General features: G+C 40.6%; 1 protein-coding gene across 1 annotated transcript in view; it reads left to right on the top strand.

Moving 5' to 3' along the window:
- Window positions 1-12,158, top strand: part of Gc (vitamin D binding protein) — a 40,388-nt gene extending 28,230 nt beyond the window's left edge. Inside the window, exons 11-13 of the mRNA NM_008096.2 lie at window positions 3,500-3,632; window positions 7,553-7,611; window positions 11,981-12,158. Coding sequence (NP_032122.1) covers window positions 3,500-3,632; window positions 7,553-7,588 — 169 coding nt within the window. The 3' untranslated portion in view covers window positions 7,589-7,611; window positions 11,981-12,158. The remainder of the gene's footprint in view (window positions 1-3,499; window positions 3,633-7,552; window positions 7,612-11,980) is intronic.
- The last annotated feature ends 4,288 nt before the right edge of the window (window positions 12,159-16,446 follow it).

The following is a 16,446-nucleotide window of genomic DNA, read 5'->3' as shown; positions in this document are numbered from 1 at the left end:
ATTGGCAGGACCAACATTGTAAAAATGGCTATCTTGCCAAAAGCAATCTACAGATTCAATGCAATCCCCATTAAAATTCCAACTCAATTCTTCAACGAACTAGAAGGAGCAATTTGCAAATTCATCTGGAATAACAAAAAACCGAGGATAGCAAAAACTCTTCTCAAGGATAAAAGAACCTCTGGTGGAATCACCATGCCTGACCTAAAGCTTTACTACAGAGCAATTGTGATAAAAACTGCATGGTACTGGTATAGAGACAGACAAGTGGACCAATGGAATAGAATTGAAGACCCAGAAATGAACCCACACACCTATGGTCACTTGATCTTCGACAAGGGAGCCAAAACCATCCAGTGGAAGAAAGACAGCATTTTCAACAATTGGTGCTGGCACAACTGGTTGTTATCATGTAGAAGAATGCGAATCGATCCATACTTATCTCCTTGTACTAAGGTCAAATCTAAGTGGATCAAGGAACTTCACATAAAACCAGAGACACTGAAACTTATAGAGGAGAAAGTGGGGAAAAGCCTTGAAGATATGGGCACAGGGGAAAAATTCCTGAACAGAACAGCAATGGCTTGTGCTGTAAGATCGAGAATTGACAAATGGGACCTAATGAAACTCCAAAGTTTCTGCAAGGCAAAAGACACTGTCTATAAGACAAAAAGACCACCAACAGACTGGGAAAGGATCTTTACCTATCCTAAATCAGATAGGGGACTAATATCCAACATATATAAAGAACTCAAGAAGGTGGACCTCAGAAAATCAAATAACCCCCTTAAAAAATGGGGCTCAGAACTGAACAAAGAATTCTCACCTGAGGAATACCGAATGGCAGAGAAGCACCTGAAAAAATGTTCAACATCCTTAATCATCAGGGAAATGCAAATCAAAACAACCCTGAGATTCCACCTCACACCAGTCAGAATGGCTAAGATCAAAAATTCAGGTGACAGCAGATGCTGGCGAGGATGTGGAGAAAGAGGAACACTCCTCCATTGTTGGTGGGATTGCAGGCTTGTACAACCACTCTGGAAATCAGTCTGGCGGTTCCTCAGAAAATTGGACATAGTACTACCGGAGGATCCAGCAATACCTCTCCTGGGCATATATCCAGAAGAAGCCCCAACTGGTAAGAAGGACACATGCTCCACTATGTTCATAGCAGCCTTATTTATAATAGCCAGAAACTGGAAAGAACCCAGATGCCCCTCAACAGAGGAATGGATACAGAAAATGTGGTACATCTACACAATGGAGTACTACTCAGCTATTAAAAAGAATGAATTTATGAAATTCCTAGCCAAATGGATGGACCTGGAGAGCATCATCCTGAGTGAGGTAACACAATCACAAAGGAACTCACACAATATGTACTCACTGATAAGTGGATACTAGCCCAAAACCTAGGATACCCACGATATAAGATACAATTTCCTAAACACATGAAACTCAAGAAAAATGAAGACTGAAGTGTGGACACTATGCCCCTCCTTAGAAGTGGGAACAAAACACCCATGGAAGGAGTTACAGAAACAAAGTATGGAGCTGAGATGAAAGGATGGACCATGTAGAGACTGCCATATCCAGGGATCCACCCCATAATCAGCTTCCAAATGCTGACACCATTGCATACACTAGCAAGATTTTACTGAAAGGACCCAGATGTAGCTGTCTCTTGTGAGACTATGCCGGGGCCTAGCAAACACAGAAGTGGATGCTCACAGTCAGCTAATGGATGGATCACAGGGCTCCCAATGGAGGAGCTAGAGAAAGTACCCAAGGAGCTAAAGGGATCTTCAACCCTATAGGTGGAACAACATTATGAACTAACCAGTACCCCTGAGCTCTTGACTCTAGCTGCATATGTATCAAAAGATGGCCTAGTCGGCCATCACTGGAAAGAGAGGCCCATTGGACACGCAGACTTTGTGTGCCCCGGTACAGGGGAACGCCAGGGCCAAAGGGGGGGAGTGGGTGGGTAGGGGAGTGGGGGTGGGTGGGTAAGGGGGTCTTTTGGTATAGCATTGGAAATGTAAATGAGCTAAATACCTAATAAAAAATGAAAAAAAAAAAAAAAAAAAAGAAATCCCAGAGTTGTTAGTGATGGGGAGATCTCTAAGGTCTTCCCTGTGCAGGACAGCAGACTGTGTGGATTTCTTCAACCCTTCCCCAAGCCTCTGAATAAAGTGTTTCAACAACAACAACAACAACAACAACAACAACAAAAATCTGAGTCATTATTCTGGGGTAGAAAACCCAGTGTTATAGTACAGGGTGTGTCATGAACATTGGGTGAGCACCCAACTAGAACAGAGCCACAGCATGTAAATTATAAGTGATCTGTGGAGACTTGATTCAAAACGGCAACATGAGCACATAGTTGGTCAGTATTCAAACCCCTGGAGTTATCCGCTGATTGTTCTCTGACAAGACTAAAGCTTTCATGGTGGTCTGATGCCAACCCTCAGTAGCATGTGTTCCTTGCTAAGTGGAAATAAAAACACTAATTATCAATAACATGGTAGAACAGTTATTTTTCTCAATTAAAGAGGTAGCATTTCACTGTAAGTAGAAATTAACAATAAAATAATTGACCATCAAAATGAAAGACATGATGTTGGGTTCTTGGGAGAAGAAAAAAAATCTCAAAAAAAGATTATGCTGTTTTTCCATTTTGTTCAATAAATTTCCATTTTTCAAGCAGTTGGAATATAGGAGTCAAGTAAACACGCATTTGCACAAAAAGAACTTCTTAAGAACCGCAGAATAGGATGTCTCCTCAGTGACCCCCATGGAATCTTCCTTAGTATGTGAAAGTCTTATGCTTGGAAATGGTTTCCCTCCTAAGCCCTTATTGCTACTGGTCTGGGAGCATGTTTCTTGAAGAAAGCATAAACAGAACTAAAGGGACCACTATGAAAGTGAAGTGGAACTAAGATCGTAAACAGCTCAAGCTGGAAAAACAGCAAAAGGTGTCAGGTCCTATCACCATCTTCAAAGTGAACTAGTGAGACACCTGGGAACCAGGGTCAAAGGATTCCACACCCTGTTTGGTGTATCCATATAGGGAGTTCCAAGTTCGGTAAACTGAGGCCCCCCAAAAAAGAGATCACAAAATTGAAATCAAGCCCAGTGAAGAACACATTTTAAAGGGAGCTTGAAATTTAATGTTCAAGAAAAGTGAAAAGCCAGGGAAGACAGATAAGCACACCACTTAGGTGGAAATGATGGGAAGACAGATAAGCACACCACTTAGGTGGAAATGATGCTCTAACAAAAGGGGAACAGCTGGCTTTCAAATTCAGTGTCAATTTCTGTTTGCTTACATGACTTTGAATGGGGCATAGATTTCAATTCTAACCCCAACACGGCTCACTCAAACTCCATTCCACAAATAGGATTTCCTGAAATGGTTGTAATTTTGCTTAAACAATGTTCCTACAATAATTCTAGCTTAACCTTACAGATAATTATTTTTTTTTTTTAGATTGGCAGAACGGCTAAGGACAAAAACACCCAACACCTCTCCGGCAGAGCTGAAAGACATGGTGGAGAAACACTCGGACTTTGCCTCTAAGTGCTGCTCTATAAACTCACCTCCTCTCTACTGCAGCTCACAGGTAGGAAAGCTCAGGGTAAGAGTAGCTCAGAATTCCAGTGCTTCGTCTCTGTTCTGAATGTCCCCGAAGTGTCTAATGTGACAGGCTTTCCTGAGTGGTGGTGGCCTTGCTGGTTGTCTCAGCAAAGAAAGAGAAACAGTTTCCAGGTTGTCCTCTCTGAGAAGCAAAGGGGGGTGTCTGTAAAACATATTAAGTGCTACAAGCTTTAAGAAATGAAGTTTGTCTTTGACTTTGTTGGGTGAGTGTGAGTCCTTTGGTTTCTGTGTATACTCTGGGGCCCAGCCAAGTGGGGTGGGTGTGGGGTTCTTGGTTGAGAACTGTTCTGCAGGTCAGGGGGAGGCACAAAGGGTTAGATGTGCTAGAAGGAGTCACCAGGAAGAGCATGGAAGACTGTGGGTCAGCATCAAGAGGTTCAAATCCAAGGGGGATGGTTAAGGGCTGGGGACGTCCCCATGCTCAGGAGTATTTGGCCAACACAAAGAGACCCAGGTTTTCTTGAGAGAAGTTGGAGGTAGGGTAACAATATAATCAAATATATGAAAAAATAAATATTTTAGAAAGAGAGAGAAGGTTTGTGACTTCAGGGAACATGGGGAGCACAGGAGATAAGAATAACGTGCAAATGTCAGAGGCCACCTAGCATGGTGCACATAGCACTTTAGGTGAGTTTATGTCAAGTGTGTATGTGTGTGTGTGTGTGTGTGTGTGTGTGTGTGTGTAGATAGCACATACATACATACTGAAAGGTAGATAGATAAATAGAAACACATAGAGAGATGGAATCATACCAATATCTTGTATTTTGACAATAAAAGGCTACATTTAATTTGTTTTAGTATAATAATAAAATGGCCACATAAGTGCTTACTCATCATAAGAATTATTTTATAAAGAGGTTTAATGTTAAAATGACAATCATTGTTAAATATGAACACTAGTGTTTCTTTTAAACACTATTAATTGGCTCTCGTTCTTCCTTTGTCCTGTCTTCCTCTATCTTTCCTTGAAACGCATCTATCACCACAGCTTCTGCAACATTACTTTTGAACTTTGTCAAGAGATGACCTTGTCCCTAGTGTTTCCCTGTCCACTGCTACTAAGGTATCTTGGTTGTCTTCTACAGGCTGAGGTGGGAAGCTACACTGTGTTCTCTCTCTCTCTCTCTCTCTCTCTCTCTCTCTCTCTCTCTCTCTCTCTCCCTCTCTCCCTCCCTCCCTACCTCCCTCCCTCTCCCCACTGATGTTAGACCTGAGCTGCACTGGCTTCCAAGATATTGAGGGATTATATTCGTATCTCAGTCATCAAATCAGTACCTGCCTTGTGTGTCCGTCATTGTCAAAACACAGGAATCCCATTTGTTTAATTTCTCATTGTACCTACTATTCTTCAATAGCCATTTACCTGTTTTAGAAGAAACTAAAAGAGCAATACTGCATTTCTCTTTGATCTTAATTGAAGATTTGGTGGTTCTGAGACTTTTGCTGTTGTCCACCTCATTTCTGGACCTTGGGGAGAATAATTCAGAAAAACACAACTGCCTCATGGAGTCAGAAATCTGCTGCTATTGATAGAGATGGTCACCAACCAAAATCTAGCAAACAGAAACAACTGCCAATGGCCAAATGGGAGCTGGGCTGACAGTGATGTTTGCTCTCCACCTGCTCTCTCAGTGCATACTCTACATGGAATACCCACTTCAGGTTAATATGTTTCTCAATAAAGATTTTACCATGTGTTAAACAGAGTATCAAACGCTCTCTATGAAAAATATTTATAGAATCATATAAAGCAACTTATTTACCTTAAAATACATATTAGAAATGGACTAAAGGAAGCAGATCACACATGGTTCTGGAAACTGTGAGTTTGTTTGCTGTTTTGTTTTGTTTTGTTTTAAATTAGATTCCTGCTTCTTTTCTTCAGGCCATTGTCAGAGGTTCCAGCTTTAATTTAGCTAGTCATAACAAAAGCCAAGTGTTGGTACCAAAAAAACATTACTGACTAAAACTCCAAACTTACTAAAATATTAATAACAAAGACCACCAACAGATTGGTAGTACTCACTCTAAATTCCAACAACCTCCCTTCCCTGAATAAGTCCCCGTTTCCTTTTAGCTGAATCTGTCCAAGTTAAATAAAAGTTGTTTTCCCTTATATCAGAACTAATAAATATGATAATTTGGGCACTTATCTAGAATTCTCTTTCTCCCCTTTCCTACTATTTTCTTGACTGAACAGTGTGTCCTCCAATTCCCCAGGCCTTCTTGGAATTACTCATTTCTTGTGTCAGGACTGTTGGTGTGCCTCTGCAGGTAGTGGTGTGGTGTCACCTGAAGCCAGACCTTACCACTGCCAAGCCAGGCACACCAACGGTCCTTCCTGCTAAACCTGACAAACAGCTTTCTGTCTCCTCAGTCTCCTCTGTGAAGCATGTGGTACCCACAACTATCATTCCCTCTTTGGAATGACGTATTGTGTTTTCGTGTGTGCATCTGTGTGATCTGGTGTCCATGGGGGTAGATGTGCATTTGGACTAGACTAGGCTGGATGGTTAACAAATTCCAGGGGTTCTCCCATCCGCACCGCCCCAGTGCTGGGATTTCAAGTGTACCCCCACACCCAGCTTTGTATGCAGGTTCTGGGAACCAAACCCAAGTCCGTGTGCTTATGAGACAATCACTTTCCTCCCTGGGCTGTCTGCCCAGCCCCTTAATATACTTTCTATAGCACCCGTGTTGGCGTTTTCTACTGTTACTCTATGATTTTCCTTTCTTGTTCTGTTACATATTTTCATCATCCTCTACTCACTCCTTAATTTCCATTTTGCACAGTTTGTCTTTGATGATCAAATCTGTGACACAACATTTTTCCTGAGTGTTCTCCTCTATATGAGTGACATTAATATCTAAATATCCACCTTTAGCCAACACCTTGCCTCTCCGCAGCAAGCTCTGTACACAATTGTTTGCGGTGATCTCTTCTCATCACATGATTGATTATACCACAATAAACTAATACACAGCACGGCCAGAATCCCTTCACCTAAAACCTTCTGTGTTCCCCACACTCGTGATTTATATCAGCATTGTTTATCCATGCTTCCAAATGAAAACTTGGTAATACTTAATTTCTCTTCTTCTAATCATTTCAAATCAAAGCCCACACCTGCCAACTCTGCCTTCCAAATATCTGTCAGTACCCATCCTATACTTTTCAACACTCACATTTCTAGTTTGCTGTAGTCTGTCCTTGGATTGCATCTTCCCAACTCATGTCCCAACTCCAGTCTGACTCAGTTGTCTCGCATTGAATCCCAGCCTTACACTGAGGTTACAATGACCTCTAAAAATCACAAGATGGTTAATACATTCCTCTGGCGGCTCTTTGCTGTTTCCATATCAAACCCTGATCTTATTTTCTTTGATTTTTTTTTCAATCAACAGTATTGATCCCTGATTTCCTCACCAAGCTGACCTCCCATGACTGTCTCTGTGGCTCCTTTCATATTTTCCTGGACCACTTTCAATCTTTCAAACCTTGAACTTGCTCTCTCACCCAACCCATTGTATGCAGACGACTAACCCGACTCCTGTTTCTTTCACCAGCCTTTAAGGTTCAGCATAGAATAAACTCCTCTAGGACTCCAGGAGCACAAAGCAAGTGCTTCTGCTATCTGTTCTGTGCATTTGCTAATTAGCATTTATTAGATTCTACTTTTCTCATCAGACCACAAACTATGGGAGGGGCAGCACAAAGCTTAACAAATATGAAGCAGAGCTAATGAAAATTGTAATGAAAAATTGCATTTGGGCAAGAATCTTATTCTCTGACAAGGTTCAAAAGGCAGTACACTTTCTGCATGATCCAATAGCCTCTGAGTAAAATGTTTAATAAAATGCAAAATATTGTTTCGTCAACAGATTGATGCAGAAATGATAGACACCCTGCAGTCCTGATCAGGGCCCGTGCACTAGCTTGGGTAAGTACAGTTAAGACACATCACGGAAGAGCCTAGAGTTTTATCACGTATTTTGGAAATCATAGAAAAGGATGCAAACTTTACCCTACTTACCTATCCTACTCATTATCCATTCCAATTCCTTTTCAGTGGACCATATTAAACCTCGAGGGAACCTTATGTGCTTACAGAGTACACAGATTTTGACATGTTTCAGATTCTCATTCTCGGGTCCCCAGCCTAGTACATCATCCATTATAATGGCATTAGGCAGGATAATGATACCATAAGTGTCATGGGAGGGATCCTGGTGCACAAAAACTGTTTAAAGATAGGGCCATCAAGCATGAAAATCCACAGCAGAGTTCTTCAGTTCCAGAGCTGTGTGCTTCCTTTTGGATGTTACGCTTCCGATCACTTCAAGGTGACCAATGAGGGGACTGGAGAGATGGCTCAGCAGTTAGAGCACTGACTGCTCTTCCAGAGGTCCTGAGTTCAATTCCCAACAACCACATGGTGGCTCACAACTATCTATAATGTGACCTGATCCGCACCCACCCCCCCTTCTAGAACACTTAAAAAATAAACAACAACAAAAAAAATTTAAGTGACCAATGAAGATATTTAGTCTCCAAACCTTTAACTGGATATAACCTGAGCTTTAAATAGAAAGTGATCTCAACTCTATACATTTCAATAATTTTTTGCTTGTTTGTTTGTTTGTTTGCTTTCTAGACAGGGTACCCCTTTGTAGCCCTGACAGTACTAGAACTCACTCTCAAGACCAGGCTCGCCTCAAAATCAGAGATTTGTCTACCTCTGCTTCCCAACTGCTTGGAATTAGTGTGCCCCTACACCTAGCAAAAAGATGTTTTTATTGTTTTAAATTCAATTGTTTTGACTAAAAACTACTACAGCTAAGTTTTTAAAGTGCTATAAACAATGATTTCAATTGGTATTAGTCGGACTTTCATGGAGTGGGTAAACCAAACAAAATACAAAACAAAACAAAACTCTCAATTCGAGAACCATCTAATTTAAATTAAAATCCCCAGTCCAGTTATCTCTCTTTGCCAGCTTGAACCTATTGTTACCTGCAGCTCATGTTTTCTTCTTTATAAGTAAAAATTTCAGTATCTACTTCAGTGTTAGTGTCTATTAAAACATTATAAGGTAAATATCATCAGGGACCCACACTAAGAACTCTATTTTTTTTTTAAACTAGCATCTACCTTCCCAAGTACAAAACTACATGATGTCATAAAACAAAGGAAATTCTCTGTCTTCAGAAGGCTAAAACTCAAAATATGAATTATTCATGGTGTATATGTTAAAGAGTAGAAGTAAAATCTGGACCATTGCTGATGCATTATCTATATGCCCCCAGTTAAGTGAATTCAGTTTGTCTCCATCACATCTTCCTGTACAGAAGAATCTCCATAAACTAGAAATCCATCTCCATTATGGCTGCTTCGCAAGCCACCCATTTGAGGCACATGAAGCTTTCATTAAGGATTGGGGATATTTAGAACCCTTGTGATCATTTCAGCTTGAATTTCTTCTCATCAAGCTGTGTGGTGGTGGTGGTGGTGGTGGTGGTGGTGGTGGTGGTGGTGGTCTCTCTCTCTGTGTGTGTGTGTGTGTGTGTGTGTGTGTGTGTTGGGTGGTGGTCCCCTGTAGCTCAGAGTATATTTTCTCAATTTTTAGGAAGATAATTTTAATTTCTCAGAGGACACTTTGAAACAGGAGAAAATATCTATTTAAGAAAGAAGGTAGGGTAGATGAGATGGTTCAGCAGGTAAAGTTGCTTGCTGCCAAATCTGACAACACCAGTTCGATTCCCAGGACCAGCATGGTAGACTCCCACAAGTTGCTCTTTGACCTCCACACAAATACATAATGGCCCATGAACTCCCCATATACACTAAATAAATAATATTTTGAAAAGAAAGAAAAGTAAGCAACAGTAAACTAATATATGTCAAGATATTTTCTTGTAACCTAACAACTTTCAGAAATATGTTAATGCTAAGTAAATCAAGAGATAAATTCATTTAACATTGTACAGAATTAATGGAGAGCCTAAAATACTGATTTTTCTGGTTGATAGTAATTATCTAAATCTTCTGTAGATTTTTTAGTATGTCATTTCACCTCAACATTTTTCTTTAACCTTTAAATAATCGTTTAATTTCTGCACCATCCAATTCTTTAACCTTTGAAGCACATTTTGATCACCCAAATAGAAACTAAAAAAATAATTTACTCGTCTTCCTGAGTTTCTACAAAATGCACGGAATGTTTTGAATCTGGAATGGAGAGCTACTAACAGGAAATTGTGTGGAAATGATCTTGTGGCTCTGACAAAGAATTACACCTTACTCAACAAGGCTTTAAGATGGAGGTATCATGTCAGAATACAATGCTACAGCCCAAGCCTTTCTATCAAATTTCAAAGAATAACTAATTCACCTTGATTCTTGAGCTCCAGGAAAGATCCTGTGGCACTATTAAGGAATTCTGGAGATATTTTACTAACCGGAAATGCCCGAGATGACTGAGCCCTGCCCTAGCCACACTGTACCCACTATGGTACTCAATGGTACCAGATGAAATGTTGAGTACTTCCCCCTAAACAGACCAGGCTTTTCATCATATCTTAAGTTGAAAGATATTTGTTTTTTCTCTGCTCATTTTGACACCAAACACTGTTAAGGTAACATTGGCTGGTCATGTCACCCTTTTTCAGTGAAAGCCCAGTAGTCTCTCCCTAGAGACTTGAATACAAGCTCCACTCTTTGGTCTCTAGGTGTTCTCATCCCTAGGTGCACCTCTTATTTATCTTTTATACAGTCAGCAGACACATTCTATTTCATACTTTAAAGTGTTATCATAACCGGAGCTGTCATCTTGAGTTTTATCTTCTTAGGTGAGGCTTCAAGCCCCCAAACTGATGTTCTAGTGGGGAGGGAGGGAGGTTTTCAATCTTAACAAGCCAGGCTTTTTTTTTTTTTTTTTTTTTTTTTAGAAGAAATTAAATTAGTGTTCCCTGGGATTCCCAGATAAAAGAGTTTCTCTACCCTATATCTACCCTATAAGTAAAAATTATTTTAGATACTAGAATCACACCTTGCACCGTGTGATTTTTTTATATGCAAAAACCAAGCCAAGCAAAACAAAACAAAAAACCCAAACAATCCAACATCAACAACAACAACAAAACAAAAAACAAACAAACAAAACCCCAAACTGTTTCATCATACCAAATGGTTCTTACTAAGGTTAAAAAAAAGAACACTGAACTACTACTATCTCAGTTCCATGACCAGAGACATTAGTGTTCAGCTTTGCATAATTGTAACAAAATACCCAATACTTATTAAAAGAGAAGGTTCCTTTCATCTCACTATTTGAGGTATTCTGTCCTATAAGCTTCATGTAGGCCTGCTGCTTTTAGGCCTCTGCACAAGTGTCAGGTGGCAGCAGTGGGGAATGTGTGGTATAGCAAATTGACACCTCATTGTCAGGAATCAAAGGGAGAAAAGGTAAGAGGAAGTGCCTAGTACATGCATGCATCTGATATTGCTCTTTAAGGACACTGATCAGCAGTGACCTAAGGACCTTCTTCAAGTCCAATCTCTACCCAATACCCCACTCCAGGACCTGTCTTAGTCAGGGTTACTATTGCTGTGATGAAACACCATGACCAAAAGCAAGTTGGGGAAGAAAGGGTTTATCCAGTTTACACTTCCACATTGTAGACCACATTGATGGAATCCAGGGCAGAAATCAAATGGAACAGGAACCTAAAGTCAGGAGCTGATGCAGAGATCATGGAAGAGTGCTGCTTCCTGGCTTGCTCCTCATGGCTTGCTCAACCTGCTTTATTATAGAATCCAGGCCCCCCAGTCTAGGGGTCACCTCGTCTACATGGGACTAGTGATTCCCACCAATCACTAATTAAGAAAATGGCCCCCAGGTTTGTCTACATTTTATCTTATGAAGGCATCTTTTTTATTGAGATTCCCTCCTCTCAGAAGACTTTAGCTTGTGGCAAGTAGGCATAAAACTATCTAGCATAGGATCACATGACCTCTGTGGGAAGGTCAAAATCCAAACTACACCAGGGGCTATTATTTGCTTTTTCTCTGACAGTAATTATTCCCATAGAGTAGACAGTCACACAGGCTTCACTGGGTCATGAACTTCACTTTGGCATAGCATTTTTTTGCTTTGAGTATTGGGAACTTCTTACCCAAATGTGATACACTGAATATATGGGTCATACTAGACAGTTTTATTTTTACCATAAACATAAAAAATAATATATTTTTGCCTTGCATGCATCTGATGTTCCTCTTATGCACCATTTATTCCCATTTTCTCACAGATCTTGAACTGAACCACTCTGGAAAATTGCCACTGGTAACAAAATCAAGCACCACAGAGATGGCCTTCCAAGAAGATCACCAAGATAATTCCATTTTTCTTAGCTACAATGTTTTTGGAGAATTATAAAAAATAAATAAATAAATTGAAATATGGTGCAAACTCTAATTATGATGCAGAATGATGCTGATCTTCAGAACAGTTGTTGTTTCATCTCACACAGTGCTAGAACTGAGCTAGCCAGCCACACAAGCCAGGCTTCCCACTAGACTTCTGCTGTTTCTCTCAAAGTCTCCCAATCCTAGCAACAACTCTCCAATCCCCAGCGGGCTCAACTCTGTTCCTGGACTGTTTTTCAGACTTCATAGGTACCACTGAGGAAAAGTTAGCCTGCTTGCTAACAAAGAGTCTGGAATCTTTCATTTCTTAAAAGCAAAATACCTCCTGGGAGTACCCCCTCACATCTAGCTGTGAGCTACAGCAAGCAGTTAACTCTGTAGTATTTATCTGCCTTGCAAATGAAAAGACTCCTCAACCTGAGTGGAGAAGGGAGGCTTGAGATTTTTGTTTGGTTTGGGTTTGTACTTTTGCTAATGACTCCTGAGAACAACTTAGCAAGCAGTTTCTGGAATACCACAAATTTTCAGCTGAGCTTCATTTATTATGTACTTAAAATACTCATGAATTTCTATGAATTCTTTACGCCAAGAAAATGGGCATGCCCTGATTCTATATTCTTCCTGGAAGACAGGTATCTATTTTTGGAATAAATATATCTGTGAAGCTACTAAAGGCCAGGAAAACCTTCTCTATATAGAGTTAATTGCAGTAGGGAATACTTTGTGGCAGGTGTAGTTACACAGTAAATATGAAATGTTTTGTATGGCATACACAATCAGAATTAAGTTAAGCACAAAGAGCTCTGTCACTCTCCAAGATTCTAGGTCCAGAATGAGAATTTCATTCATCACACCTACAACACTGACACATCTGTAGCCTCTGTGGTAGAAAGTGCATCCCAGCTTTGTGGGATACAAAAGTGCTAAAATGAGAAAGTAACTTCAAATGGAGGTGTTCTTGAGATGGCATGATGTCAAAAATCCAACTGTCACCTGCATAGTTAGGTAGCATTTCAGACTTTTGAAAAATTATCTTTCACAAAAACACGGCCTTACTAAAGTTTCACGTAACCCCACTAATAGAACATTGATAAAATATGAGAGCATAGACTCCAAAAGTAGCTAGACCACAAGGTCATAGAAAGCAAAAAGCAGGATGATTAGACCCCGCCAATTAACATTGCATAAAGGATCAGTGGCTCATCTGAAGGACAGAGGTTTTTTTTTTCCATCATAAATGTTTTTATTTTTAGAGTAAATAACAATATTCCTTTTTTTTTTTTTTTTTTGCAGATGCCACATTTTATTTATTCCTTGATGGACATTTGGACATTTCTTTATTAATCATTTGATTTATTTACGTTTCAAATTTTGTCCCCCTTCCTGGTCCCCCCTCCATGAACCTTTCACCCCATTCCCTCTCTCCTTTGCCTCTAAGAGGATGCCCCCCACATACCCACCTATCCCCACCTCAACCCTTTTTGCATCCCCCTTCTCTGGAGCATCAAGCCTCCACAGGACCAAGTGCATCCCCTCCCACGGATGCCAGATGAGGCAGTTCTCTGCTACATATGTTGTGGGAGCCATGGACCAGCCCATGTGTACTCTTTGGTTGGTGGTTTATTCCATAGTTCTGAGGGGTCTGGTTAGTTGATACTGTTGTTTATCCTATGGGGCTGCAATCCCCTTCAGCTCCTTCAGTCCTCCCCCTATCTCTACCATAGGGGTCCCCAGGCTCAATCCAATGGTTGGCTGTAAGTATCTGCATCTGTCTTAGTCAGGTGCTGGCAAAGATTCTCAGAGGACAGCCATACCAGGCTCCTGTCTATAAGCACATCTTGGTATCAGCTGGTCTAACTGGCAGTCTGCCTGTAGAAGAATGCAAATTGACCCATTTTTATCTTTTTGTCCAAAGCTCAAGTCCAAGTGGATCAAGGACCTCAACATAAAACCAGATACACTAGATCTAATAGAAGAGAAAGTGGGAAATAGTCTGGAACACATTGGCACAGGAAGGATTTCCTTAATAGAACATCAATGGTTCAGGCTGTAAGATCAACAATTGACAAATGACACCTCATGAAACTGAAACCTTCTATAAGGCAAAGGACACTGTCAATAGGACAAAACAGCAACCTATAGATTGGGGAAAGATCTTTACTAGCCCTACATCCTATAGACGGATAATATCCAAAATATACAAAGAATTCAAGAAGTTAGATTCCAAAAAACCAAATAACACTATTAAAAATGAGGTATGGAGCTAAACAAAAAATTCTCAACAGAGGAATCTGGAATGGCCGAGAAAATGTTTAACATCCTTAGTCATCAGGGAAATGCAAATCAAAAATGACCCTGAGATTCCACCTTACACCAACCAGAATTGCTAAGATCAAAAACTCAGGAAACCGAATATGCTGGCGAGGATGTGGAGAAAGAGGAACCCTCCTCCGTTGTTGGTGGGATTGCAAGCTTGTACAACTGCTTTGGAAATGAACCTGGCTGTTCCTTAGAAAATTAGAAATAGTTCTACCTGAAGACCCAGCTATACAACTCCTGGGCATATACCCAAAAGATGCCTCAACATATCACAAGGACACATACTCTACTATGTTCATAGCACCCTTAGTTATAATAGCCAGAAGCTGGAAACAACCTAGATATTCCTTAATGGAAGAATGGATACAGAAAATGTGGTACATTTACACAATGGAATACTACTCAGCTATTAAAAACAAGGATATCATGAATTTTGCAGGCAAATTCATGGAAGTAGAAAATATCATCCTGGGTGAGGTAACCCTGACCCAAAAGGACATATATGGTATGTACTCACTGATAAGTGTATATTATCCCAAAGGCTCAGAATACCCACTATATAACTCACAGACCTTATGAAGCTTAACAAGAAGGATAGACAAAGTGTGGATGCTTCAATCCCACTTCGAAGGGGGAAGAAAATAATCACAGGAGGCAGAGGGATGGAGGACTGGGTAAGATGGGGGAGGGGGGAAAGGGAGGTAGGATCAGGTATAGGAAGAGACAGGAGAGAAGTCCAGGGTGCCAGGAGAATGAATAGAAATATGCAGCAGTGGTTGGTGAGGAACAGTTGATTGGGGGGGGGGGGGGCGACACTAAAAAGTCCCAGACAGCAGGGATGCAAGAAGCTCCCAGGACCCAGTGGCGAAGGCATTAGCCAAAATGCCAAACAGTGGGGAGATAGAAGCTGAAGAAACCATATCCAGAGGTTAGACAAGGCCCCCAGTTGACGAATGGGGCCACCCACTCATCTCAAAATGTTTAACCCAGAAATGTTCCTCTCTAAAAGGAAATGCAGGGACAAAACTGGAGCAGACACTGAAGTAAAGGCCATCCAGAGACCACTCCATCTTGGGATCCATCCCATGCAGAGACACCAAACTCCAACACTACTGAAGGACAGATTCTTGAATCAAGTTTGTTTCAGAAATACACCTCTCCTCCATCATTTACTGTATGTAAGTCATCATTTCCCAAACGTATCCATCTATTAGATAAAGCCTTTGTGTGAATACTGCCCAGAGTTACTGCTCTGTTGGTTTAGAGGAAACCATGCCCAGGTTTTAGATGAGAAATTGCATTTACAAATCATTTCTAAACTACTGCAAACTGTTCCAATTTAGTCAGGTATTTTTATGCTTGGTCAGGTAGGACTGAATACTTCTGTGACTAAGTAGTCAATAAAATTTACAAAGCAAACTGAAGTAGGGTCTTCCTTAGTGTCATTGAGCTCATGTTTGTGGTTTTCTTATATTAAGAAGCAGTGACTCAAATGGCCCATCATTTAGGATGGGTTTTAGATATTACATTTAGGATGGGTTTAGCTATGACATCATCATCATGTCCTTGACGCTCCACTTCCTGCTGTGATGCTGTTGTCTTTTGATACGATAACTCCTCACTGGTTTCCAACAGTAAGAGATGGTTTTCTGCTTCATCTACTGTCAACCAGAGATGATAATAATCATCTCTGTATCCCCTGGATAATAATCTGATTTATATAAGCTCTCAATAACTTCAGGCATCAACTTTATCTGAGTCCTCACTATACAGAAGGGAAACAACTCTATTGTGTTTCTAAGAATGACATACATTGTACCAGGGTTCTTCTAGGCAGTGATAGAGGATATATTTGGCTTAAGGTATTGACTTACCCTACTGAGAAGCTGGTAAGCCTGCCATCCAGAGGGTAGGTTGACGGTATAGACACATCAGGGTAAAATGTCTGTGCTACAGACTTGAGGTAGAATCCTTCCTTGCCTGGAAACTTCTGTTCCATCTCTTAAGGGCTGCAATGAATTGTATGTTC

Source organism: Mus musculus, chromosome 5, assembly GCF_000001635.26.
Source record: "Mus musculus strain C57BL/6J chromosome 5, GRCm38.p6 C57BL/6J".
In the NCBI taxonomy this organism is placed as follows: domain Eukaryota; kingdom Metazoa; phylum Chordata; class Mammalia; order Rodentia; family Muridae; genus Mus; species Mus musculus.
Note: the sequence above shows the minus strand (reverse complement) of the source record. Positions and strands in the feature narration are given on the sequence as shown.